A 26,101-nucleotide genomic window follows, 5' to 3' on the forward strand; every position below is an offset into this window, starting at 1 on the left:
TTTAGTTGACAAAATATTAAAACTTATTTTTCTGTGCGTGGGCTGCACATTTTATAAATGGGGAACTATGCTCACAACACTGATGAATGAAAATAAAAATGTTTTTCAAAAAAATAACTGTTTCCTTTCCATGTAACTTTTTGTCAAAGCCTCAGGTAGATCGTCAAAAGAGCAGCTGCTGTTAGCTAAATAGCTCAGTTAGCCGTGCAGCCAGGGGTTCTATCAGCTGACGCCGCTGAGACTGAGAGCTTGGACAACCGGGACAGTGTTGGACCTCCAAGAAGAGGAGGTTTCCAGAGGAGGTTTTGCCCGGAGCAGGTCAGCTAATTGGACCACTAACTGCATGGCTAATTGAGCTAACTAGCAGTTACTTACTTTTGAAACACGTAAAGCTATCTGTCCATTAAGAAACTTGTAAATCACCCAGAGTTGAGGAAAAAGGGCTGGAGGACACTGGAGGGAAAACCAGGAAATATATTCTCAATAAAATATTATGAAGAGCCACTGAAAATCATCTTGATACAAAAAGACAAAGTGAGCGGGTGGATGGGTGCATCTCTTGGCATATTATGTCTGGAGCAGATGACAATTAAAGAAAAAAGTTGGAAATGTCGCATTAAGAGCAGTCTTCTTTTATCGACCAATAATAGTGCACACTTCTCAAATAATGCAGCTTCAGAGAAGCTGTATTAGATTGTTTTAATGGATCATTGTCATGTTCACCTCCTCGCACAGAAAGCAGGACAACTGGCGACTGAAATGGGCGAATGGGATCTGCTGGGCCGCCTGCTGGATAAAGTGCAGAGCCACTCCACAGTGATCGGCAAGGTCTGGCTCACCGTGCTGTTCGTTTTCCGCATCCTGGTCCTGACGTCCGGCGCTGAGAGGGTCTGTTCATGTTTTCGCCATTTCAGTCACACTTCACAGTGAACCCAGGAGGAGACAGAATATAGGGGCAAATCTGCTAAGATTAAAAGGGCATAATAGCTGGGTAATACTGACAGGTCTCTGGATTGTGGTGTTGCTTAAAAAGTTGGAAATGCCAGCACATGACAACTTGATTTTGCGTCACAGATCAGTAAACCTTTTAAAACTCTCTGAAGTATTATGTGTCCTCTTCTATGGTTTCTTTCTAGGTGTGGGGCGATGAACAGTCCGACTTTGTCTGCAACACTCAGCAGCCCGGCTGTGAGAACGTCTGCTACGACCTCGCCTTCCCCATCTCCCACGTTCGCTTCTGGTTCCTTCAGATTGTTGCCGTGGCCACTCCGAAGCTGCTGTACCTTGGACATGTCCTTCATGTGATCCACGTCGAGAAGAAGGTGCGTCACTGCAACGTCACCGGGCGTATCATTATTGCATGCCACACCTGCAGCAGCCTATTACTTTATTGTGCTGTGTGTGGCTTTTGTGTATCTCACTAAAACAAAGTGGTCCAGCGATGGGGTTTTTGTCATAGGTCAACCTGGACGTTTGCCACAACCCCATTTAACATTATTGGGTTGTACAATTTGGCTTTAGATCAATGCTACAAATAAATAATGCTCTGCACAGGCTTAAGACTGCATTAATCAATGTTTATGACATTTACATTGAATGAACTGAGTATGTATATGACAGTACTTCAAGTACAACACTCTATGTGTACTTGTAATTTTGAGTTAATCAGTTTTGAGTTCCTGAATAGTTTCTCTTTATATTTCATATCCTTCCAATTATCTATTATTTACTTTCCAGGTTTCAATAGAAATGTTTGTTTGGTTGTTAATTTGTTTGTTTTTTTCAGTTGCCCTAGCCACAGAAGAGGGATCCCTCTTCATTTATTTCTACTTATTTCTGTTCTTGTGCTGCTGCAACACCTGAATTTCCCTCGTCAGGATGGATGAAGGCTCATCTGAGCTGATCTTAAAAGTGTAGATCCACTCATAAATGCCAAACCCGCAGAGAATTTTAGCTCTCATATTTACTGTGTGGTTGAGTCTAAGTGAGCCACTCACATCAGACCACTTAGGAAGCTGTTTTCAACAAACAAGTCCTGATAAACCCACCACACGCCGCCTGTCCTCACTTCACTTGCTGCTGAAGAATGTGGCGCATCCAGCAGCTACAGACACAGATATTTATCACAGGTTTAATGTTAAAGTGGGTAAATGTTTTATTTTCTCACTTAATATCCCTTCAGAATGCAGATATTGAGCCAACAACATTTCAAAATGATTTAATATTGGCATATAATTAAATGTTTCCACATCCTCATACTGTATTTTTCATCAATCTGTTTCTCCCGTTTTATTTTTTAGCTAAAAGTTTTATGAGCTCACCACCACCTCCCCTTTAACTGGGGGATATTGAAAAATCAGAAACTGTAAAAGCATGTTTCATAAATCAAAAGATTTGGTTTTACATTTGAAATAGAAACTCTTCAGTAAAGATATACAAGTTTATAAAACTTGTCAGTTGAAGGGAATAATCCTGGTGCATCAAAACCATGATTGATTAAGATAGGTGCAAAAACTTTTTCTGACTTTAGTCATTTAGTTTCCACTGCATTATCTGTGCTTTCCCAAATAACATACTGCTGAGACAAACTATTTTACCTCGATAAACAGATCCTCCTAAGTTTGCAATAGTCAGCTAACTGTCATTTTGCCCTCTAGTGGCCAAAGTTTGATTAATGCAGCTTTAAAGTGATACTTATCCAGAATCTATCCTGTTCGTGCCAACAACTCGCTTCTTGTGGGTTTAAAAGGTCATTTTGTTGTCAAAAACAGTAGCTAGATTGAAGTCTGTTGGATACAAAGTAAACTTCTGATTTGAGAAAGTTTGGTCAGCCGCTGTCAGGCTGTTTCATAGTTTTGGCACACGGGATGGCACAAATGATCAAGGCAGCATGTTTCTGCCTTGTTAGCATTATTGCTAGCAAACAAATCTCTACCTGCCTTGGAGTTTTCGAATGAATCTTTATGGACAATTGTCGATACCCAGAACAGTCTGCAGGGCTCGATGGGCAGTTTTATTTTCAGTTTTACTCGTTTACTCGTTTTACTTGTTCTTCCACTCCAAGGTGAAGGAGAGGATGAAGAAGCAGGCCGAGTTGGATGACCAGGCCAGTCTGTTCCTCAGGAGGACCTACAAAGTTCCCAAGTACACCAAGAGCACCGGCAAGATCAGCATCCGTGGGCGTCTCCTTCGCAGTTACGTCCTCCATCTTGTGGCCAAGATCATCCTGGAGGTCTTGTTCATCGTGGGTCAGTACTTTCTGTACGGTTTCACCCTCCAGACTCGCTACGTCTGCACCCGCTTCCCTTGCCCTCACAAGGTGGACTGCTTCCTGTCCAGACCCACGGAGAAGTCGGTCATCATCTGGTTCATGCTGGTGGCGGCGATCGTCTCCCTCGTCCTCAGCGTGGTTGAGCTGTTCTATCTGTGTGTGAAAGCCGTGAAGGAGTGCCTGGCGAGGAGGCAGGACTACACCGTGACCCCGGTGACGCCTCCGCTTTCGGAGAGGAAAGCCTTTAAAAGCTGTGATGAGGTGATCCAAAATAGCGTCAACCTGGACCTGGAGCTCCAAGGACGGAAGTTAGGGGTGAACGGGGTCACATCGCCTGAGAACAACAACATGGGGGAGGTCCACATCTGATGCATGGCGGCAGTGATAGGTTGTATGTGTCCAGTTCTCCTGAATTTCTGTATTTGTGTGCTTTGGCTTTGGGCAGACAAGGGTGTGTGTGTGTGTGCAGTAAATAAAGATGGAGGGAGGGGAGTAACCAGCTTCTGTAAACATGACTTAGTCACATGCAAAATGTTGCTCAAAATAACCCAAATAACAAACGGTTTCTTGCAGTTGCATCATTTTGAAACACTGTAGATTACTTTTTTTGATAGATTTTGCTAAGAATACTGTCTTGGAATGTTTTTTTTGTTTTTTCTTAAAATGTTAGTACAATTTTGATTGAATAAAACTCTCATATTCAGATTCTGATTTGTTCTTTTCTCCCCACATTGTCATGTTTCCACAGTAAACCAAGAGATTATATAAAAAGCAAACTTATCCGTGAAGTTCTGAAATTACTATGCATTTATTTTTCATTATTTTCCCACCTAATTTTGCATCAGAAAAAGTAAGTCTGTTAGCCTAATGCTCATATTTTTAGTACTTTAAAAGAAATATTTGTATATAATCAGAGAGTTAGGTTAGAGGGTAAATATGCTGCTACTGTTAGGTGACAGTTAGCTTGGTAAAATTAGTATTAAAAATAAGTATAAATATGTCAAGATGTGATTTTACAGAGAATTTGTCTGTATGTGCTGGGATATTTTTTAACAAGATGTGACCTTTATGTCAGATGGATCTTTCTGCTAAGCTAAGCTAACTGGCTGTGGCTTCATATTTAGCACACAGACATAAGTATACCTGTTTAAATACCTAAAAATCTGCAAAGAAAAAAAAAGGAGAAAGTTTGGAAACACTCTCCACGTCTACAATGCATTATAATGCATTGTAGACGTGGGTGTCATAGAAATGAGTGGGTGTCATAGAAATGATTGCAAAAAGTTTATTTCCCAATATGTTTAATGATTTTTTTTATGTGTCTATAGATGAATTACTACTTTTAGCCAAGTGACAGTGATGATTTCTATTTTTTTTATTTAAAAAAGTTCTAAATTTAAATGTGTTAAACTTTTGACAGAATCAAAGTTTCTCACTAACAGTGTTTTTCACAGACTTTGCCAAAGAACAACTTAACTTTACTTAATTTACAACTACACATATTTATTGCCAAACACATGCAGACCACTTAAAATATGAGCAGCGATTTTATCCATCCGTGTTTTAATGATTGCTGACTTTTATTGTTATTTATCTTTTTGTTTTCAAACACTCAAGGCCGTTTGACAGAGAGAGATTGTGACAGTGAGCACCTGTCAATTATTAGACACTTGTCCTCTTGGTCTGGTCTTTCTTCAACTTTTTCTGCTCTGGTTTGCTGACGGGCACAACGTGACACTAAAGCCAGATGTGTGTTGCGTAATCTGATACCTCATCTGTCCTCACCCAGCACAAAAAAAAAAAAAAAAAAACTCCAAGGTCCAACTTCTAAGTGAGCGATCAGTCCCAGCCAGAGACAGTCCTTTCTGGCCAGGTCAGCAGGTAAGATGCAACGATTATTGTTCTCTGCAACACAGAACTGATCATTTGACTGATTTAAAACTAAATATTTTATCATGACCTGTGAAAACTTGTAAAGAACACTATACCAAATGAAAATGGAAAATCATTTCTTTCTTTTTGTTCATATTTTTGAAGGAAGGTGATTGTTTTTTATTCAACTTTTGAATGTTAATGACTTGCTTTTATAGTTTTCTTCTCTTACATAGATACATGCCTACAAGATACGTTTTTAATTTATTGTATAAGTGTCATTCTGTTCTGTTTTCCTTTCTTTCATAGTTTTATCTTTATACCAGCCAACTTCTACTAAGCTTCACTCGTGTGATGCCACTGAGTCGCCTGTTGTTCTTTTCAAAAATCTGATTAATGATTATTTCAGGAAAATATTGACCAGCTGAGTCAGAGTTTGCTGGGCTCTGACATCCTCTTACTTCTCAAGAAGTTAGGCTCAAGAGCAGATTAAATTATTTATCTTGATTAAGAGCAATGGCAAACGCTTTCTATGAAGGTCATGTCTATCAAACGTTATAAGTGCATGCATAAGATACAAGAGATGTACAGGGTTGTATAGCTAAATTTCTGACATTATAATGCTTTTAAAGGCTTTATAAAACTCTTTATAAATGTTTATAATCATGGGTGACAACTTATAATAAGGTTTTTAAAGTATTATACATGGTGGACATAATGTGTTACAAGTTCAGCATTCGTAATGCTTAATACCTCCATGCCTAATTTGAATGTCGAGACTCGGTCCTGGGTGACACAGTGCATTATAACTACCACAACTTTAACCAGAAATGTAATAATGTCTTATAAACATTGATAATAAGCTATAGCACAACTGTGAGCTTTAAGTATTATTCCATTATGAATGCTGAAGTTATGATCCACCTGTAATACTTTATAAAACTTAAACATTTCTAACAAGTTTTATGAAGTCTTATTAATGCAGTTAGAATATGTTATGCATCTGCTTATAATGCACCATAGACATGACCCTGTCAGTTTACGATCACTGCTAACAAACTCAGAAGTTTATTGTGAATTTCCTTTTATCTTTTTTTGTGACAGATCAGTAGCTGAATATCAACACCAAAGATGGGAGACTGGGGATTTCTGTCAACCTTGCTGGACAAGGTCCAGTCCCACTCGACAGTCATTGGGAAGATCTGGATGAGCGTCCTGTTCCTCTTCAGGATCATGGTTTTGGGCGCGGGTGCCGAGAGCGTGTGGGGCGACGAGCAGTCGGGTTTCATCTGCAACACTCAGCAACCTGGTTGCGAGAATGTCTGCTACGACTGGACCTTCCCCATCTCGCACATTCGCTTCTGGGTCCTCCAGATCATCTTCGTCGCCACGCCAACGCTGGTCTACCTGGGTCACGCCATGCACATCATCCACAAGGAGAACAAGATGAGGGAGCTGCTGGCGAGCCCAGGAGGGACCCAGCTGGTCAAAATGCCCAAATACACCAACGATAAGGGGAAGGTGAAGATCAAGGGGAACCTGCTGGGGAGCTACCTGACCCAGCTCATCGCCAAAATCTTCATCGAGACCGCCTTCATTGTGGGTCAGTACTACCTGTACGGCTTCGTCATGGTGCCCATGTTCCCCTGCTCCAAGAAGCCCTGCCCCTTCACAGTGGAGTGCTACATGTCCCGACCCACCGAGAAGACCATCTTCATCATCTTCATGCTGGTGGTGGCCTGCGTCTCTCTGCTGCTCAACGTCATTGAGGTGTTCTACCTGCTCTGCACCCGGGTCAGGTGCGGGTCCAAGCCTCGCCCGCACAAGATCAACTCACCGGAAAACCCTGCCACCCTGATGATGCCCAGGTGGCCGACCGCGGAGGAGTCGCTCAAACAGAACAAGATGAACACGGACCTGGAGGGCAGCCAGAGTATCGCGGGCAGCCTGGACGGGGCCAAAGAGGAGAAACGACTCCTGAGCGGTCATTAAAAGATTTCTCCCCTGATGGTTCCTTGTTCAGATGCATCTAAGAGACTGAAGAGTTCTTGAAATGTGGTGCACAAATCATGACAGAGAAGATTTATCATTGTGTAGTTAAGTGATATCCTTGCTAAGAAAAGTTTTTGCCCTTGTTTTTGTGAAAGATAGTTGATTGCTGAGTCCCAGGACGTCAAACACTGACAGTTTTTTGTTGGCAAAGCATCCAGAGCACAAACACTTCTGGTGGGTCGAGGGTGATGACTGAGAGGGATTATTTTTGTAGGAGTCTATGTGTTATTTTCTGGGGGGAAAAAAATCCTGCATAGTTTGCCTTTAACTGGAAATTTAGTAAAGGAAAGTGTGCAGTATTGATAATGTATTTATGCTCACTTGTTGATCTTTGAGTGAGCAGGTTTTTGTTTATGCCCACTTATTGAATGTGTCCTTTGTAAGTTATTGCCTTGTTCGTTATCTGTAGGACTTTAAATAATTTGAATGATGATGATGGGGACTGTGGTGAAGAGTCAGTTTCTACTGTGTATTGTAGAGACATTTTTGTATGCTGTATTATTTTTAATAAATGATTAAAGTTGTATTAAAAACACACTGTTTCATGACTCTATTCATTATTTTCAGATTTTCAGACCTCACTTTGAAAGAGCTTGTTTTACACTTATTTGGCAACTACAGGGCAGAAACTAATGGTTATTTTTATTATCAATTATTCTAACAGTTATTTTCTCAATTAACTGATTAAATCTTTGTTTTATAAAATGTTAAATTGTGTCGTCAAAGCTTCTTAGAGTTCATGGTGAACTTTTCAAATCAGTCCAAAACACAAAGACGCCTATTAACATCACAGAGGAGTGAGAAAAACAAAAACAATTATATTTGATATTTTTGCTATTAAAAAAGCTAATTGATTATCAGACTTGTTGCCAACTATTTAACCTTCATTTAAACTTGGAAATATATTGAGGTAGAGACCTCCTTTACACTGTAGCCACTTTATTTGCATTATTTCACTTTATATTTCACCTTCACTTTTAACCTTTAACCATGTTCACTGTTTTGGATAGTTTTTGTACATTTCTTTGTATATTTTGCCTGTTTTTATATATTTTGGTATATTTTATCTGGTACTTTTACAATTATATACAATACCAGTCTAAGCTTTAAAAAAAATAATAATTTTACATATATTTTTAAACTTATATTATGCAACAACACAAAGATGCAAAGAAACACAAATAAGAAAATGGGGATGAAAAGTAAAAACAAATTTTAAAAAGCCAAATGAATAAAATAATAAACCCTTAAAAATTAATAAAGCAATTAAATTGTAAAGCAAAGGAATCACCAAGAACATTTTAATCGCCTGGTGAGTGAGTCAGTGATTAATTGTTAATGTAGCTTGTTATATCTTCAGAACAGGGAGTTTTTATAAGGCTGAGGACGTTCACATCAGATGGACAATAAAAAGACAGACCAAGACGAACTGTGACTTATTAAATGGTTCAGATACATCCATTAAAAACCACAGGAGCTACACGGAAAGAAACACGAGGCCCCACTCAACATATTTCACTTCTATACAAAATCCCTGCAACAAAAGAATCTTTATGAAGCTTATATTATTAGATTTGCTCTGTTTGTTCAGACTTTGTGTAAATCACACAGCCTGAACAAAAAAGGAGAAAACTTTGTGTTGACACAGTCTCAGCAGAAGTGAACGTGACTGTTTAGTCGTCACGTATTCATTGCAGTGTGATTGCATTAGACTGTGCAGGTGGTCGTGTTATTCCCCCCTTCAGTCACACACTCTGCGTCTATTCACAAAAAATACTCACTTTGTGAATAAATAATTCCATTAACTACAAAATGCTAAAAGGGGGGTGGTTAGAGGGATTTATTTCCATTGGTTTAACCTATGTGATACAGTGACAATAATGAGCAAAGGCATAAAAACAGCTGCATGAGCAGGAGTATTTGGTTTATAGCACTGCCAATCATTAACCTGTGCAATCTTTTGTCAGTGCTCAGCCCCAAAAAATTGTCCACTTGAGATTTATCATTTCCAGATGTCATGACAACGTGACAGCTCACAGTGTTGCACAATTTCATCTGATCTAAAGTTCAAGGTACCATCGACAGGTTTGATTCGGCCACTGGAGTCTCTCTCTCATTCAGCTGCACAGCTGGTGACACGTCTGTTTGTCTGCACAGAGGCCTTTTAAACTCAAAGGTAAGGGCGTCAATTATCATTATTATTCTTATTTAAATTTTGTTCATTTCTGCTACACATATACATAATTTAAGGAATTAAAACTTACATTTCACTGTATTACTTTTGGAATAAGACAGAAACAATCTCAACTACAAATGAACAATAAGATGGATGAAGGTATTCATTATTATAAGTTTATTCTTACTTTGTCAGAGTGTTAATATAAATGTACAAGCAAAGTCAGAGCACTGATGCAGTGTACAGCTAAAAATCCATATTAAATACATATTTTCCACTTTGTCTTGGAGCTCAGAACTGCTGGCACTGTTTAAGCGCACCAAATTTTATTTCATTTTTTATTTTTGACTGGAAAAAAGTCATGATGTGTAGATAGAATTCACTTTAAACATGCTGAAGTGCCTTGCATCTTGTGAAAATTTTATATATAATATATATATAATATATATATTATATATATTTATATATAATATATATATAATATATATATAATATATATATATATTTATATATAATATAAATACATAATATTTATGGATGCAGCAGTGCGAAGACGCACAGAAACATCTGGGGAATATAAATTCCTCTGCTATCACTACATCCAATCACATTATAGTAAGACAGTCTGAGATAAGTCTTTGTTATATAAGTGACTTTATAGCTCCGTTCTGAACTCTCTCTATACTGCACTTCAGATTAGGGTTTTTACAACATGTGACAGTGTCTCTTAACAAAAACAGACTTTCTGCTGTTTCTGTTGGTGATGTTTTACCATTTGTGTTAATCAATAATCATAAATCACAGCAGAACTGCCTATTAAAAAATAACAGAATGCTTTCAAATATATATGGTCTTACATGTAATATGAAGAATAATATATCACTGCTCAATTAGAAACCAGCTGTGACTTAAATAAATAATGATGAGATTTTTTTTTTTTTCTTTAAGATTAATTAATCCAGAATTATTCAGTTCAACTTCATTGTCTTTATTTTACTGATACTCTGGTTTACAGCATCATTAACAGCTCATACGCTGGTCTGTCAGTCTTGGTACAACATGCATGACAATACATACAATAATGCAAAGGAACAACAACACAACACAGTAGTGTAGTTTCAAAACTCAAAAAATCTAGTCAAGACTTTTGTCTTGAAATGATAAGTTTTCTCAGCTTTTTATGCAGTGTATTAGGCTGGTAGTTTGTATGAAGTATCTTTAAGTAAGTATAAACTTTAAGGATAAATATTCAAGTATAATTGTGCTTATGATCTCGAAAACTTGATACCAATTAATATAATTTACTACACAATTACAACTTAATGGTCTGCCAATAACTTTGAAGTTTATTCTACAGTACAAATAGCAGGTACCTGAGTTTCCACTGTTTCTAATAAACACTAATATTCTCTGTCTAATCATTAAGGCAATGATACATGAAAGATTTAAAATGATTAAATAAACATCTAAATAATGTTTTTTTTTCTTTTGCTATTTGCTTTTCCTCATCAGATCAAAGACCATGGGAGAGTGGGGTTTTCTGTCCTCTTTACTGGACAAGGTCCAGTCCCATTCCTCTGTAATCGGGAAGGTCTGGCTCAGTGTGCTGTTTATCTTCAGGATCATGATTCTCGGAGCTGGAGCAGATAAGGTCTCCTTCTGTTTATTCATATTTTATTCTTTATTTTATTTAATTGTATTTTTTGTAGCATTTTACCAAACTGATGAATCTCTGAATTTCTTCTCTGGGATGATAAAAGCTTTTTGTGAAATAGCACCCTCTGGTGGCCATGATGGAGGCCTGCAGCTGCTGAGATAGTTCTGGTTTTTGAGATATCAGCCATAGAGCCTTGTCTCTAATATAACAGCATTAAATGGCACAAGTCCTGTGGTGTCCTAAAAAGACATTTGAACAATTCTCTCTCAAAAAATTATGACTTGATCAATCTTTCTATCAGAGTAGCTCTCATGGATTCCTTTGCAGAAAGAAGTAGTTCTGATATGAAACTGATCACAACAAAGTTTGTGGATTATTTTTAACAACCAGGTCATAGTTTTTAGAAAGAGACACTGGTTTTGAATTTTTCAGATGTATTTTTTTGTTGCTTTGCAGGACTGCACAATTAATCACAATTGTAATAAGATCACAGTATGGCCAAGTGTAATATCAGAATTATGATTTTTTTGAAAAGCGTGTAGGAGAAAACAGCATTATAATGAGGTACTGTAGTCTTGCATAAGCACCAGTCATTTGTGCTGTTATTAAAAGCCTCTATTAAAAAAAATAGTCCATTTTTTTTGCATGTATATTCAGTACTGTACGTGTAATGATGTTAGTTTCTCCTTTGAACATTTCAGGTGTGGGGTGATGAACAGTCGAATATGATCTGTAACACCAAACAGCCTGGTTGCAAGAACGTCTGCTATGACCACGCCTTCCCGATCTCACACATCCGATTCTGGGTCCTCCAGATCATCTTCGTCTCAACTCCGACGCTCATCTACCTCGGTCACGTCCTCCACGTTATCCACAAAGAGAACAAGCTGAGAGAAAACATGCAGACCCACTCTGCGAGAGAAATCGTCAAAGTTCCCAAGTACAGCGATGAAAAAGGCCACGTCAAGATTAAAGGCAACCTGCTGGGAACCTACATGACCTCCATATTCTTTAGAATCCTGCTGGAGATAGCGTTCATTTTGGGGCAGTATTACCTGTACGGGTTCGTCATGGACCCACGAATCGTCTGCTCCCGGGCCCCTTGTCCCTTCACTGTTGAGTGCTACATGTCTCGACCCACGGAGAAGACCATCTTCATCATCTTCATGCTCGTGGTGTCCTGTGTCTCTCTATTTCTCAACGTGGTTGAGATCTTCTACCTGATGTGCTGTCGCTCGTCCAGACGCAAGGCCAAAACAGTGACAACCTCCGCCATCGCCATCCACCCACGTTACAACGGCGACAAATTCGGCCTCCATGATGCCAGTCACAGCACAGCCTGAAGAAAGCCATTTAGATCCAATGTGCCAAATGTAAACAGTCGCACAGTCACAGAGAAAAGAAGAATGTAACTCACGGGTCTGAAACTGCAAAACATTATGGCCCACATGTGCAAAACTACACAAAGAGTTATTTATTTATATGATGCTTAAAAATTCCTATAATTCAAATATTTAAAAAATTGACGAGAACAATATTTGTTCAAGTGCCACTGAAGCAAACTTTTACATTTTGCACAACAAAAGTGAGTTTTTGTGGTTTTATTTTGTTTCTTGCTACATATTTTGCACTCACAAGAGTTTTAAATATTGGCAGAGTGATTGTCTGCTGTGGTCTGTGACTACATGGTCTGAATGTCGGAGGGACCTGACCATATGACTTGACTTCTGCAGATACTGCTGTATCAGTTTGCATTGGCTTAAAGCCATTTTTTGTAGCGCTACAAGCTGTTTTTGCTCTAAAGCAACGTGTAAGAGCTGTTAGTGCTACTTTTCTTTTTAAATGGGGTTTTCTCGGTTCCTTTGCAGGCATGACATTTAAACCTGTAAATATTTTGATTACAAATAATTTGTTTTCATGTTTTGTATTGTAAAAAAACCCTATTTGTCTTGTGTTTGTAACTACTTGTAAAAATAAATGATTGAGTAAAGGGTACATGTATGCTTATTAAAATGCTTTAAGTTCAGTCCAAAACATTTCAACCTGCATCTCAGCTTTCGTTTAATTATCACTTACGATTTCTGCACTTGGGCATCATTGAAATTTACAATTAACCTCATATAAATTGCTAATTTTGATAAAGAAAAATGTCAAAAACACTTTTGCTAACCCCACCAAATCCACCATTCGATATAACTTTCAAGTGCAGCTTGAGTTAATCTAAAGGGAGAAATATAATTGTTCGTAGACTTATTATACTCCTTTTTCTTTGTCTGATAGCATGTTGTCTGTGTCAGTTTTCTTTATAATAGAAAGTGGAGACAGTGAACATATAGTTTTAATTTATGAGTGTATCATACAATTTGTTGTTTTGTTGTTCTATCAAAAATGTCAGTTAAAAAATAATGTCACATGAGGTGGACCAAATAGTTTATCTTAAACAGGATGGAGAAGAACAGTTAATTATTTTAATTAGAGAAAATGAATAATGTATGCAGACAGTTATTTAAAAAAAAACAAAAAAAACCTTATGATTGTTCTTGACTTGTTACTCTGCAATTACACAGTCATTTTAAGAGTACTGGCTGTATTATACATTTATATCCACTGTTCTCCCAAAAGTGGTTAAAAACAATCTGAATAGTTTTTGTGACAAATACTTTGTACTTTTACTTATGTACTTTTCTGATACGAGTACTGTATCAGATACGAGTCTTGTAATCGAGTAATATTTTAGCAGTGTAACAGTACTTGCACTTGAATACAGAGTTTCAGTACTCTTTCCACCACTGATTAAAACAACTTTCCAGTAATTTAACGTATAAATATATTTTAAATCTACCTTTTTATTTAAAGGGACAACAAGGTATAAATCTGTACAAAAATAAATATAATGTAAACTCAGTCCACAGCACTTCCGCTGCTTGCCGATCTTTAAAAGACCACAAGATGGCGCCATTAACACACACAACTGCGCTGATCGCGTCCATCCGTGTCATTTCGACAGACGTCCCGCCCACCGCCCACACGGCGACGATGATGAGCACCAGTTTCCTCTTCCTCACAATAACAACAGCTGGTAGCAGCTAAAGATGGCCGCCTCGATCATGGCCGCAACCATGGCGGGGTTCGACGCCCACAGGATGGAGGAGAAGAAGTTCGAGTACTTCTCCTCCATCAACTCCATGGCGAAGAAGATAATGCAGGAGAGGGTGAAAATCAAAGCCAAACACGGCTCGTCCTGGGACAAGATGACGCCCCAAGAACAGGACACCGCCATCGACAACGGGATGATGGACCCCCACATCCGAGCCCGATACGCTATGCACAGAGTTGACCGTGACGAAGTGGTCTGTTATCCCAAACTGCTCATTCAGACGGGTCAGAAGATAGTTCATTTCGGGGAAGAGGTACTTTAACCACATTTGAATTTATAATAGAGAGTTTTGTGAGCGTCTTTATAGGTCAGAACAGACTGTGTTGTCATGATTGCTAACTAGCCACGTAGCCGATGAAATATGTTGGTAAACGTCACAGCTGCTTACCTGTAGACGCGTGTAGAAGGGAACCCCAAACTTGCGAAAGATATCGCGAGAGTTATCGTTTTAATTTAAATTATTGTATGCTCCTAATCGTAATTAAGTGATGCCTGCCTTTAGACATAGACAGTTTTCAGTCACAGCATTGTTACATCATAAAACTAAATATTTAGTTTGTATAAGGTACGCAGTGAAACAAACATACAAATCTCACGAGTGCTTTACAAATCGACGGTTCCCTTATAGATACGGCCTGTACCTGTATGTAAGCTAATGTTAGCTGCAAGTGAATTAGACGCAACCGCAATTGCGGTCATACTCCGAATTTATAACAAGTATGATATTCCTGTAAGCCTAGAAAATGTGCTTTAGTTGTGACACGGTCTCTTCTGGTGTTCGGGCTTCTTAAGTCTCTGAATTGTGTTTTTAACTGGATCCTTTTGTTACTGATGTTGGTCGGACCTGTTTCTCCTCGGAACAATAACAGCCCTTAGAAAGGTTTATTTAATAAAGAAATTGTCTCTGTCTCAAACCCCTACTGAAGTAACTTGACTACAGATCTGTGTTAGAAGAAAATCTGGTGCCTACCTTTAAAATTAGGTGTTAAAATACGGTTAAGGAAGTGACGATCAAATAGATTAATTGCTTTTATCTTTCCAAGAATTTTATTGTGGATTGCTCTTTTTGTCAACTGTCTAATAAGTCAAGTACACTGATTTATTAGATAATATGTTATAGTCTTTATTTTGGTCTGCTCTCCACTCTAGTATTGTTTGTTTGTTTTTTGTATGTAAATGTTGCTGTTAATGAAATGTTAAAAGAAAAAAGAAATGGTTGCAACCACAATAGATAAAGCTCTTATTTGTTGACAAGCCATTATAAGTCTTGAATACAGGGTCTCTTAGCAAAAATGGAGTTTTGATCTCTGATTATCATTGTTTTCTTTTTCTTGAAGGCAAAAACTTAAATAATGTAGATGTTTGAATATAGTGTAGCCTACTTTACTTATGTAAGTAAGGCCCTCACTGTGTTTGTTGAAATTGTAACTCCACGCTGTGTTTCTATTTAGGATATTACCTGGCAAGATGAACACTCTGCCCCCTTCTCATGGGAAACAAAGGTAAAAATATTCACACCAACATACAGTACCTAACTCTGGAAAGAAATTTGTCTTGTTGTCGTATAGGGCTGCAAATGTTGTCATTATCTAATGATGTGTTGATTACTTTTTAGTAATCGTTCATCATGTTGTCCATAAAATGTTAAAATATGCTGATCATAAGTTCCCAGAGACATCTTCAAATTGCTTATTTTATCTGACTGACAATCAGAAACTAGAAACTCAAATGTTTAGGCCTTAGAACTTGTCAATCTTGACTTAGGACTTCAGTGTAGAGACTGGAGACTTGGTTGTGACCCACAAAACAATGACTTGGTCCCACCTCTGGTAATTACAAGTCAGCAGATGGGTTTATTGCCATCCTGTCTTCGATAGCTGCAATTCCATTATCTCAATACCTGGTCATTTTCTGTCTGAAATATGCATGTGGAGTTGAGTGCAGTTGGATTATGAGATGTTGTTGTAAACTTGGCTCCCCTCTTTCAGAGCCAGTTGGACTTCAGCTTGACATCCGGCTCTGCAGAACAGGGGCTGTCAGCCTCACAGGCTGACTCAAAGGCTGCAAAGACTCCTCATTCCAGCCAGCTGGGCAAGAGTACACCAGGAGCCAAGGTATGATCAGGAGTGTACTGCAGTTGTTTTAATTTGAAGCACAGTTGAAGGCTTCACTTGGTCTTATATACTTTGTATAGATGTATTGTCGTATAGGGCAGGATTACTTTATTTTGGGAGAATGGCAGTCATAGTTCAAGGCAATCAAGCTTTGGACTGATGAAGGAAATGTACCCAAGCAACTTTGATGATCTAAGATGAGTTCTAAACAGGGTTAAGCAAAACCGGGTTTTAAAATTAAGTAGAACTCTGTCGCAGAATTAAAAAATTAATCACCATGATGTAAACCAACATTAAAGAGAGTTCAAGCAATATGGAGATGCAAATTTAAGGAAATAAAAAATCATTTTGAGTGCTGTTGGCTGCTGTTTATTCCTTTATAAAATGTTACATTTGTGGCCAGCTAGCCATTGTTTACTAGCTAGCTAATAAGTTTCGAAAAAGTTCTATTATTTGCTTGCTAGCTAAAAGGTTAGTTAGTCTAGTTAGTCTGCTAATCATGGCTCAGCAGAGAATCTAAAGTTAAACCATGGTTTAATTGTGTTTAAAAATTATTCCCTGTTGGTGCAACCCAGCCAAAGACTGGTGATACAGATTTAGTTATTAAAATGTTATATATGGTTTACTTTTGTCAAAAATATTTAGATGCCCAGCAGGTTTGAGAGAACGTTTTACATAACCGAGCCTTTATGTAATCCTCAAGGGATGAAATGACACATTCCTTAATAAGGATGTAATGATGTTATTGGTTTGTGTGGTACAAATCTCCAGTAATTTATTTTAATTATACTTAAAAGCATAGACGATGATGTTGAAACATGTTATTGTGTGATTGTAAAGGTGTCTGTCAGCGAGGGAAGGAGGCCAGAGGAAGAGTCGTCTTTCTGGAAGATCAGCGCTGAGAGGTCCAGACTGGAGGGAGAGCAAGCCGACTTCCAGTCCCTCACCCCCAGCCAGATCAAATCCCTCGAGAAAGGAGAGAAATCCCTCCCCTCCTACCTCCGACAGGTAAGCGCCGAAAAAGCAACAGCTGCCAAAAATATATCTGTTCATATATTTTGGCACCAGCGAGGTCAGTGTAGTTTCTAACAAACAACAGATTCAGCACAAGCTCCCACCCCAGCTTTTGTTTGCCCGTGTTTATCAAGCTGTGTATCCTGAAATAGAACCTAGCCCGAAGCTGAGATTTCTGGCACGAGCGGCGCATCCACAAGTGTGAGAGAAGCAGATGGTGAATGCAGCCAATTTGCGGCCAAAGAAAGCAACAGTGATGACTGAGATTGTTTTCTGATCATTCAGCTTTGCTGTTTTCATTCGCTACTTTTCTGCACATTTGTTATTGCTGTGATTTTGCATTATACAGCTTTATTGTTTTATTTAACTTTATTTATATAGCTCTTTTCTTAACATACTTACAAAGTGCTTCACTAAGAGATGAAAACACAATAAAAGAATGTATGAATGGAATGAAAAGAGATTAAATCCGTCAAGTACACTGATATTTTTTTTAGATAGGAATGTAAACAAATTAATAGCAGTGAAATTGCCAACAGTAAATCAGATTTTTTTTTTTCTACAGGAGACCTCGGTCACCTCCAAGGAGCCTGAGGCAGCAGACCCCCACCCTCCAGCTCCTACCAGGTCCACCAAGCAGCGAGCACCCAAACCTCCTGCTCCCCAGCCCCCTGCCCCCGCCGCCGTCAGCGCCACGCTGGCGTCCCTCTCCATTTCACCAAACCCGGCCCCGCCCGTCAGCGTGTCCTCGTCAGTCGCGGGCTGGGAGCGATCTCAGAGCACCCTGCCTTCGGTCAGCAACACCCTGGATGAAGTGTTCTCCTCCAGCTTGTTGTCCAAGCCCTCCAACCAGCCCGCCAGCATGGAGAAAGAGAAGGAGGAAGACGGTTCATCCACCAGCCCCACCTTTGCTCAGGTGAGTTCAGGGCTCGCACACAGATGTTATGAAATGCGGTAGTGATGGATTCAAAGCCTGAATCTGCTTCCATGTGACTGTAGAAAAAAATAAATGCTGAACACCTGCTGTGGTATCAGGATTTGGCCAGAAATGCATCATGCTTTAAAATCCAAGTTCAGCATGTTTGTTTAAGCCTCTATTTATAGGTCTACAATAACAATGGTTCTTGACCCAGTTGATGCTTTCCAAAAGTTGCTTTAAAACCTGTGGTTCACTTCACTTGTTCTGGATGAAGGAGGAAAAAATTGTACATTGTTGCCTTTTAATCTTGTTCAGAGTGACTTAAAGCCTCTGGGAATTTGGCCAGAAATAGTTAAAATACTTATGTACCAGATGAGTTTCTCATCAAGCATCCACAAAAATCAGAGTGCTAATTAAAATTCATAGAAATAATATGTATTATTAGAAATCCTAGTTCAAAGAACAACTGAATTTTCTGTTAAAATGATTTCTCAAGTCTGTATAGGTGCGGTAGATCAAGTTTTGTTCGACATCTCCTTCAGGAGAAGCAGCACAGAAGCAAAGGACTGCACTGCAGTGAACAGGGTCAGCAGCAAAACATACTTTAGGCACCTAAAAAAAATAGAACACAGAAGTTACTGGGCTATCGCCGCCTCGATTGGTTAGTCAGTTTGTATTACTGTGTTATTTTGGTGTTGTAACACATTTTCATATAATGTTACTTGTTCCTGGAGCGACATAACCGCTTTAGTTCCCCGCTGAGTTGGCTCAGGCGCAAAGATGAAGATTGAGTGGGAGCAGAGAGGTTTTATTGCACCCATCGGGTTTGCAGAATTAATATGTGTATGAGTTGTATATTTATATTATCCCAAATGTTTGTGCGTAATTTATTCAGGATAACGATGTGTTTCCTGCTAGCTGTTGCTAGTGGCTATAACTTTTGGGAAAAACTGGGATACGTTGGATATGTCGGATATATGAGGAAGGAAGTCGGCAAATGTGACTAAATGTAAAAACGTATTAACTAAAACCTAATGCAGTACATCGTCTGTGAACATAATTTCTGCCTGAGTCATGTCAGATAGATTTTCATCAGCTGTGATGTTTGTTCAGCAGTCAAGGAAACAACTCCCAGACTCCCATGCCATTCTCACCACGTCATAAAACTAAGTTTTTTTGTTATTGCTTTAATGTGAGAGGGATCCCTTAGCTGCAGAATTTATGTATTGTGCGTTCAGTTGTTATTGAGTATCTGCCAAAACACACCACCACATTAACCCTTTGTTACTCTCTGATCAGGGAAAATCCCAGCATGTTACAAATTCTCTACTTTTCTTCATGATCAGAACGTGGATTTAATGGTAGTTAGGCTTTTGAATTCCTGCCAAAATCACATAAGTCCTGCGGCTGGTGTGTTTTGCTTTCGTACCACAGCCGAACCGCAACGGAGTCCATCTGGAACCCAAACCAGCCCAACCTCTCAAGTCTCTGTCCGGGTTGTTTAGTCTGCACCAGAGTTTGATTCACAGTTTTCACACCAGCCTAAACAAACCAAACCAACAGGGTTAAAACAGTAAAATCATCCTGCCCAGACAAGTAAAGCTTGACAGAAAGCCACAGTCTGTGAGGGGAAAACACATGAGAGAAAGCTTGAGTGATGCAATTTTAAAAAAGAGATTCCATCACCTTCAGTAGCAACAAAAATTAGTTGGTGGTAGGACAAAGGCAAATACAAAAATGAGATGAAAGTTGTAACAAGAAAACTGCCAATACAGATACAATAAGTCCAGTGTGAGAAGTCCAAGAATGCATTTTGGTAACTTTTAAAGAATAACAATAACGAAATAAGCACCCTGCAACAATACTTTTAGGTTCTCTGGTGTGAATTTGTGTAAATCTCTGGCATAATCTAATATTGACTAGTTTTATTTCATTCATTTATTTTTTGGTTGTGTAAGTGAAAAAGGGAAAAAATGTAAAAAAAAATAGGGTCAATGAAGAACTGGGAAGAACTGGGTTGTTGGAAAGTATGGATAAATAGTACAAGTACAAGAGACAGAAAAGTCAGAAGTAGTTGTTTCTAACAGTCAGTAATAATGTACTGAACTTTCTCCAGCCTCTGACAGTGTTTAACATCGTATCTCTGTATGTCCCCCCCCCACCCCCTCGGTCCCCTCTCTCCCACCCCTCAGTTCAACACAAGCAGCAGCATCCTGAAGACCGGATTCGACTTCTTGGACAACTGGTAAACCACAACTGAGACCAGTCAGCGCTCTGAATGAATCATTCTCATCATCACTCTGCAGAAGGACCACACTGCCATGACTACAGACATCCACGTCTAGATTTAACAAACACTAGTTTTCAAAATGACCACAGCATGTTCTTGTAATTATCTCCAGTGGCTTGTTAAGACATTATCTCACCGCCTGTGTGCTGGTGTTCCCCCCCACCCCACTAGAAAAGCTCCCTCTCCTCTTTCTGACTACGGTTGAATCTCTTTAATGTCTTGCCAAACACCCCCCTGCCCACTAAATGAAGAGTGAGAAGGGATTGAATCTCACGGACTGTGTGTGTGATCTCTCTGACTGTGCATTCACACTGAAATCAGCCTGGTTGAAAGGTTACACAGTTCTCACCCCAGTTGATCATAGACATATATGCGTAGACGCCACATTGACCTTAGGAATGTATGTCTTGTTGCTGCCATATACAGTATGTAGCCCACAGGCCTTGTTGTAGTTTCATGTAGGATTTACTTTCTTTCTGCGGTAGATTCTCCCAGAACTACCTTCTTTTCTACTAGAGAGAAAGTATTTCCTACATGAAACTGCTCACAACACAGTCTGTGTTTTATCTTGAATAACCACGTCATGATTTTTGGAAAGAGACGCTGGTTTATAACTTTTCAAATGTATTTTTTGATGTTTTGAGCACCACAAGCCACGTGCCATTTAGTCCCTTTATACTGGAGAGAAAGCAAGATACGACTCATCTCTCTAAAACTCTGCCACTTACACCAAAACGATCTCGATGGATCAATAGCACTACAGGGCCGTGTACATCATGTAGTACTTTGTACCCAGAAAACCTGCAGCTCACCTGTTTACATGTATTTGTTCACAGGTAAGTCCTGCCAGGACCAATATGGCAGCAACATTGACGTATTGCAGCAACAACCCGACATGTTCAATGCAGCGCTCATGTGATATATGTCCATACAATTTACAATCCTATTTATACATAGTTACTGCTGATGTTTTGGGCACAGCAGCTGTCATAAAAGTTAAATAAAAATGAGACTATGAAATATGGTTTGATCAGATGTTAGCTAGCTTTTATTGATGTAGTTAAACAGCTGAGGTGCAGAAGTTGTTTAGTAATATGCAAATATAATTTTTCTGGAGACACGGTGCCTGAGATGAAGTGGTACAGGAAAAACAGGAAAAATCAAGGCTTATGGTATAAATTAAAGTGTATTACAACACACCTGGTTTTTGTGGATACACTGCTGGCTTACCTTTACCTATTTCGGCAAATCATGTAGTCGCCTGCTTTGGTGTGGTCTTTCATAATGGCACAATATTTTGTTACCATGGCTAGCTAGCTAGCCACAATAATGTAAACTTAACAAAAAGAGCAGGAAACACCAAATAAAATGACCACTAACTCTAATTATGACTGCAGCTGCTCCCTAAAAATACTTTGGCCATTGTTTTTTTTTTACCCTGCAGTCGTTCAAATAAAAGTTTATAAAGGACTGGGAAAGTTTAAATGTGTGTTATAATGTGCTAAACCAGTTCACACTTGCTATTAAAAGCAAAACGCACACACTGGAACTGGCAGAGGGATAAAGTTGTGTGGAAAGCCGATGGTATTTATTCGCCAAGCTCAATAAAAAGTTCAGTTATGGCTCGATTTTCCCAAATGACAAGTTCGATAACTGGTTGATGCTTTAGCCAACTATCACTGGTCATTCTGGTAACCTGCTGATCACGTTGCTTTCAGCGTGAATGCACAGTAATGTTGTGACTTTGCTGCCTTCTTGTGCAGGTTTTAGACACTAATCTAGAAAGCGAGGAAATCTTTTGTACCATAAGCATGTCCTGTTAAAATCTGTGCAAAACACTCATCCATTTTTTATGTTTGATTTTTTTTTGTCATGAAGATTTTGCTCTCTAATGTGCTTTTATTTATACTTAACCTATATATTCCTATAAGATGTTTTAGAGCTGAAGTAGTGCTCAGTTACCGCAGTCCTCCTAGCCCACATAGTGCAATTACTACAGACAGTGTTCTTACTGGTTAGGGAATTCCTGGAATATTATGGAATTTTTACCATTGCATCACATCCCAGGAATATAGCAGAATGTATTTTCCAAGTTTCACACATTCATTGAATCAGATGGTGGTTTTCAGAAAGTGGAAACTAAACGGGCTGTTGTCCTCTCTGACATTCAAGACAGAAAAACAGAGGGAAGGACAGCCTTAGAAGTGCTCAGACTCAGTCATGGAAAACTGTACGTCCAGACTGCCGTGTGAACCTGTTACAGATGTCCTGTATGGATTTAGCTTCTTGCCAACACTTCCCTCATCACCTCCACCCCTCCCACGTGTCACCTTTGACCTCAAACTAGTGCTGAGCAAAGCTAGTGTGCATTTGTAATGAAATTAAGACGCACTCAAACGTGGTGTTTTAGGTAAACAGGCAGGCATGTAGTGATTTGTACCACTTGTGTCATAGATTTAAGACCCAGTTTACATGACTAGAGTACTATTTTATTGAATTTTATATTTATCTGCTGATTGTATCTTATGCTATACATGTATATTGCACTCATGCATTTTGAGATCACAGTTTGGAAGGAAGCAAATAAATAAAAGTCAGACCCGTTTCTTGTCTTTTTCTGTTTCTTGCAAAACTTAAAGCTCCTTTGGGGAAAAAAAAGGGGTTTGGACGCAAACGCATTCACAACATTCTGAGTCGTGTTTCCCAGCTTTTTCATGATCACACCCTCAAATTATATTTTCCAAATTTGATGGAGGCCATGTTAATAGAGTCTCTGCTGAATTTCTTCTGGGAAGAAAAGAAGACGTCACTAGAGTGTAACGCAAGTAAGACTACGGGATTACAGAATCGTACTTGAAAAGTCTGAGATGCAGTTTCTCCCAGTTTGGTGTTAGAGAAACAAATCCTAATTAACTTTAGGGATCTTATTTTATCTTCATCTCATCTCAGATTAAGAAATGTTAAATACTCAATCCAACATCGCTGACTGGTTTGGGGGGTAACAGATGACATGTAATTTGATTACATAATACCAAAAAAGGTAACTATTGCAATACAGTTACAGAAGAGATTCAGATTACAGTTACAGCACAATGTGCATACATTACAACTTTTAACAAGTCTCTTAACACTCTGGTCTCAGTAGAGTCATGTTCTCTAGTGAAAATATGCTTCACTGGGTAAAAATGTTCATTATTTTGTCTTAAATTTAGAAAAGCTGGTGTCGTTTGGTTGTCGGTTCTTGGTGTTTATATAGCGTTGAGGGACCATGGCTCCGACACGTCACAGAGCCAACACAGAAATCATGAAAAGCAGTTTAATGGTCAAACTCCACAACTGACTATAACCGTAGCAACTCATTTCTAAAATATATGATATATTTGGAAGAAAAACTCCCTGTTTTCCTTCACGTAGATTTTAATTTATGATCCTCAAGTCAGGCCGTTTCTGTAATTGGCCCCCTGAAGTATTTACTTCAGAGTGGTCGAGGTTTTTTTCATGTTCAGCATCAAGACTGTTTGCCTGCTTGTTTGCATTCTTGTTGACCTCCCTCTCAGCTCCATGACAACAGTTACTCCGGCTGTAATTTCTACCAGATCCCAAATGCCATTTAGGAAAGGAGGAGGGAAGGACGTCCGGTGCTCAGAGGAAACTTTGTGCTGTTCAGTTCAAACAACATGCTGGCCCAGTTTAGAAACACCAGACCTTGTTCCACTGTCTCCCTCGAGCACAAAAAGCGGCCGCTCTGCAGAATGTATTTACGGAAGGAAGAGCATTTCAGTGTTTCTTACATAATGTATGTTGTTGGCTAAGACAGAGCTGCTGAGTTAGACCAACAGGAAGCAGGTGATGTTTACTGAAAACCTGACGTGGTCCAGTTCACCTCTGCAATGATTTATGATATACAGATTTTATTATGACTGCTATAATTTTAGTTTGCCATGATTGTCTTAAATTCCAGATGCTTTTTACACTGTAAAACATACATTTTTGGAAATCAACTGATCAGCAAATGAAATGCTGGCTTGTTAAGAGTGTAACTGAAAGGTAAATCTGAAATGTTATTTCTTTATAACAGACTGTTGCTAAGAAGAACAGGCCATTGCTATGGACACACTTGCAATAAAAGCAATAAAGCAATAAAATCATTTTAAATGAATAAAATCCTTAATTTGTGTCGATTCACTGACTTTATTTTAGGACATTGCCATGTAATAAGTAGGATAATGTACAGTGAGTAGTTCATTATTGTGAAATAAACCCCCTCAGGGTGATTCAAGGGCCTGTCATTGTTTATTTCACAGCGGGCTACAGAGGTCTGGTGAACTCAAGCCTTTCTAACTCACCACCTCTAGATTATTTACTTTTTTAAAAATGTTCAAACTTGTAGTCTTCAGTAGCAGCTGACGCCACCTCAAGTGACATCACTTGAGGCAATTTGTCAGGCTTCAAGCTGCCCTTTCTGGAGCAACAAGAGTGTTCACACAACTTTTTGCACACATGCAGCAGTAGTCTCCAAACCCAGATCCCCTTTAAACTGAACAATGTTTCACAGTGAGGCTGCTGAAGCCAAATATTAATAAGTTTGGGACTTAAAACTGGTCAGAGAAGATGTTTCACATCGGAGCAGAGTATAAATAAACAGATTAAAATCTAAATATATCCTGTATCAGTGTTGGTCTGTAACGTACTGTATGTTTGTGTTCATCATCCCTCCCTGAACTGAGGCGCCTCTGTCCGGTCCAGCCGCCTCCCTGCAGCAGCACCACCCAGCACCTCCTGACTCTGAAAGGCTGCTTTGTGCTCCCTCCCATCTACTTTTTGCAACAAATGTTTTGGTGAATGAAAATCATTGCATGGCATTGAACTTACAGCGGAAACAGAAACAGGAACGTTATTGTGTAACAGTGTGTGACCTTATGTCTCGCAGACTAATAAGGCATGCGGCCCGCTTCTCGGACATTAACTAAAAATAAAACCATAGCTCCTCTGTAATGTTTTAAGTTTAAAGAGCTGTGACGGATTCTGGGTTAGTGGCGTCCCAGACAGAAGCAATGTGCAGGTGTGAGAGATCTGCAGTTAGTTGGAAATTTGATTGCGTCACCCACATGTTTTTGTACTGATGTGCTGACCAATGTTCATTTCATTTCTTACATTGTAGTCTTGTCTGTAGAAATAGTAAAAGGTTAGGGTGTAGGCTTAAATAAACAGTTGATTTAGGGCTGCAACTTATTTTCATAATCAACTTTTCTCTTGATGAATCATCTGGTTTATCAAGTATGAGAAACACTGAAAAAATTTCATTGCAATTCTCTAAAGCCCAAGGTGACGTTCTCAGATTGCTTTTATTGTTTGATGATTAGTCCAAAACCCTCATATATTTGCTTTAATATCGCATAACACAAAGAAAATCAAGAAATTGTCATGTTTTTGCTCTGTGCTCCAATAACAGTTGAGCAAGCTTAGTACCCAGCAGAACTCATGGTGAAATCTCAGTCCACTTTCCTCTTTTCAGTTTCCTGTTTGTACGTAGATATACTCTGTGCTCAGCTCATGTCTGTGAGAAAGACAAATTTTGA

The 26,101-nt window shown here is 38.9% G+C and overlaps 4 protein-coding genes across 4 annotated transcripts; all 4 read left to right on the forward strand.

Annotated features, from left to right (window-relative positions):
- The first annotated feature begins 744 nt into the window (after positions 1 to 744).
- Positions 745 to 3,992, forward strand: gja11 (gap junction protein, alpha 11). The gene is made up of 3 exons (XM_084737379.1): positions 745 to 888; positions 1,137 to 1,322; positions 3,065 to 3,992. The coding sequence occupies exons 1-3, from the start codon at positions 760 to 762 to the stop codon at positions 3,638 to 3,640; spliced, it is 891 nt and encodes a 296-aa protein (XP_084593505.1). The 5' UTR covers positions 745 to 759; the 3' UTR covers positions 3,641 to 3,992.
- A 1,011-nt stretch (positions 3,993 to 5,003) lies between these two features.
- On the forward strand, positions 5,004 to 7,730 carry gja13.1 (gap junction protein alpha 13.1). Its single transcript, XM_084737275.1, has 2 exons — positions 5,004 to 5,152; positions 6,248 to 7,730. The coding sequence occupies exon 2, from the start codon at positions 6,275 to 6,277 to the stop codon at positions 7,133 to 7,135; it is 861 nt and encodes a 286-aa protein (XP_084593401.1). The 5' UTR covers positions 5,004 to 5,152; positions 6,248 to 6,274; the 3' UTR covers positions 7,136 to 7,730.
- Positions 7,731 to 9,212: 1,482 nt separating this feature from the next.
- LOC146314646 (gap junction Cx32.2 protein-like) lies at positions 9,213 to 13,023 on the forward strand. Its single transcript, XM_084738269.1, has 3 exons — positions 9,213 to 9,371; positions 10,884 to 11,022; positions 11,730 to 13,023. Exons 2-3 carry the CDS (start codon positions 10,894 to 10,896, stop codon positions 12,369 to 12,371), a joined length of 771 nt encoding a protein of 256 aa, XP_084594395.1. The 5' UTR covers positions 9,213 to 9,371; positions 10,884 to 10,893; the 3' UTR covers positions 12,372 to 13,023.
- A 1,049-nt stretch (positions 13,024 to 14,072) lies between these two features.
- On the forward strand, positions 14,073 to 21,112 carry c15h1orf198 (chromosome 15 C1orf198 homolog). Its single transcript, XM_084738268.1, has 6 exons — positions 14,073 to 14,438; positions 15,637 to 15,687; positions 16,174 to 16,299; positions 17,140 to 17,307; positions 17,879 to 18,229; positions 20,425 to 21,112. Exons 1-6 carry the CDS (start codon positions 14,121 to 14,123, stop codon positions 20,479 to 20,481), a joined length of 1,071 nt encoding a protein of 356 aa, XP_084594394.1. The 5' UTR covers positions 14,073 to 14,120; the 3' UTR covers positions 20,482 to 21,112.
- Positions 21,113 to 26,101: the final 4,989 nt, after the last annotated feature.

The sequence above is a fragment of the Lutjanus erythropterus genome, chromosome 15, assembly GCF_056507025.1.
Source record: "Lutjanus erythropterus isolate fLutEry1 chromosome 15, fLutEry1.hap2, whole genome shotgun sequence".
Lineage (NCBI taxonomy): Eukaryota > Metazoa > Chordata > Actinopteri > Lutjaniformes > Lutjanidae > Lutjanus > Lutjanus erythropterus.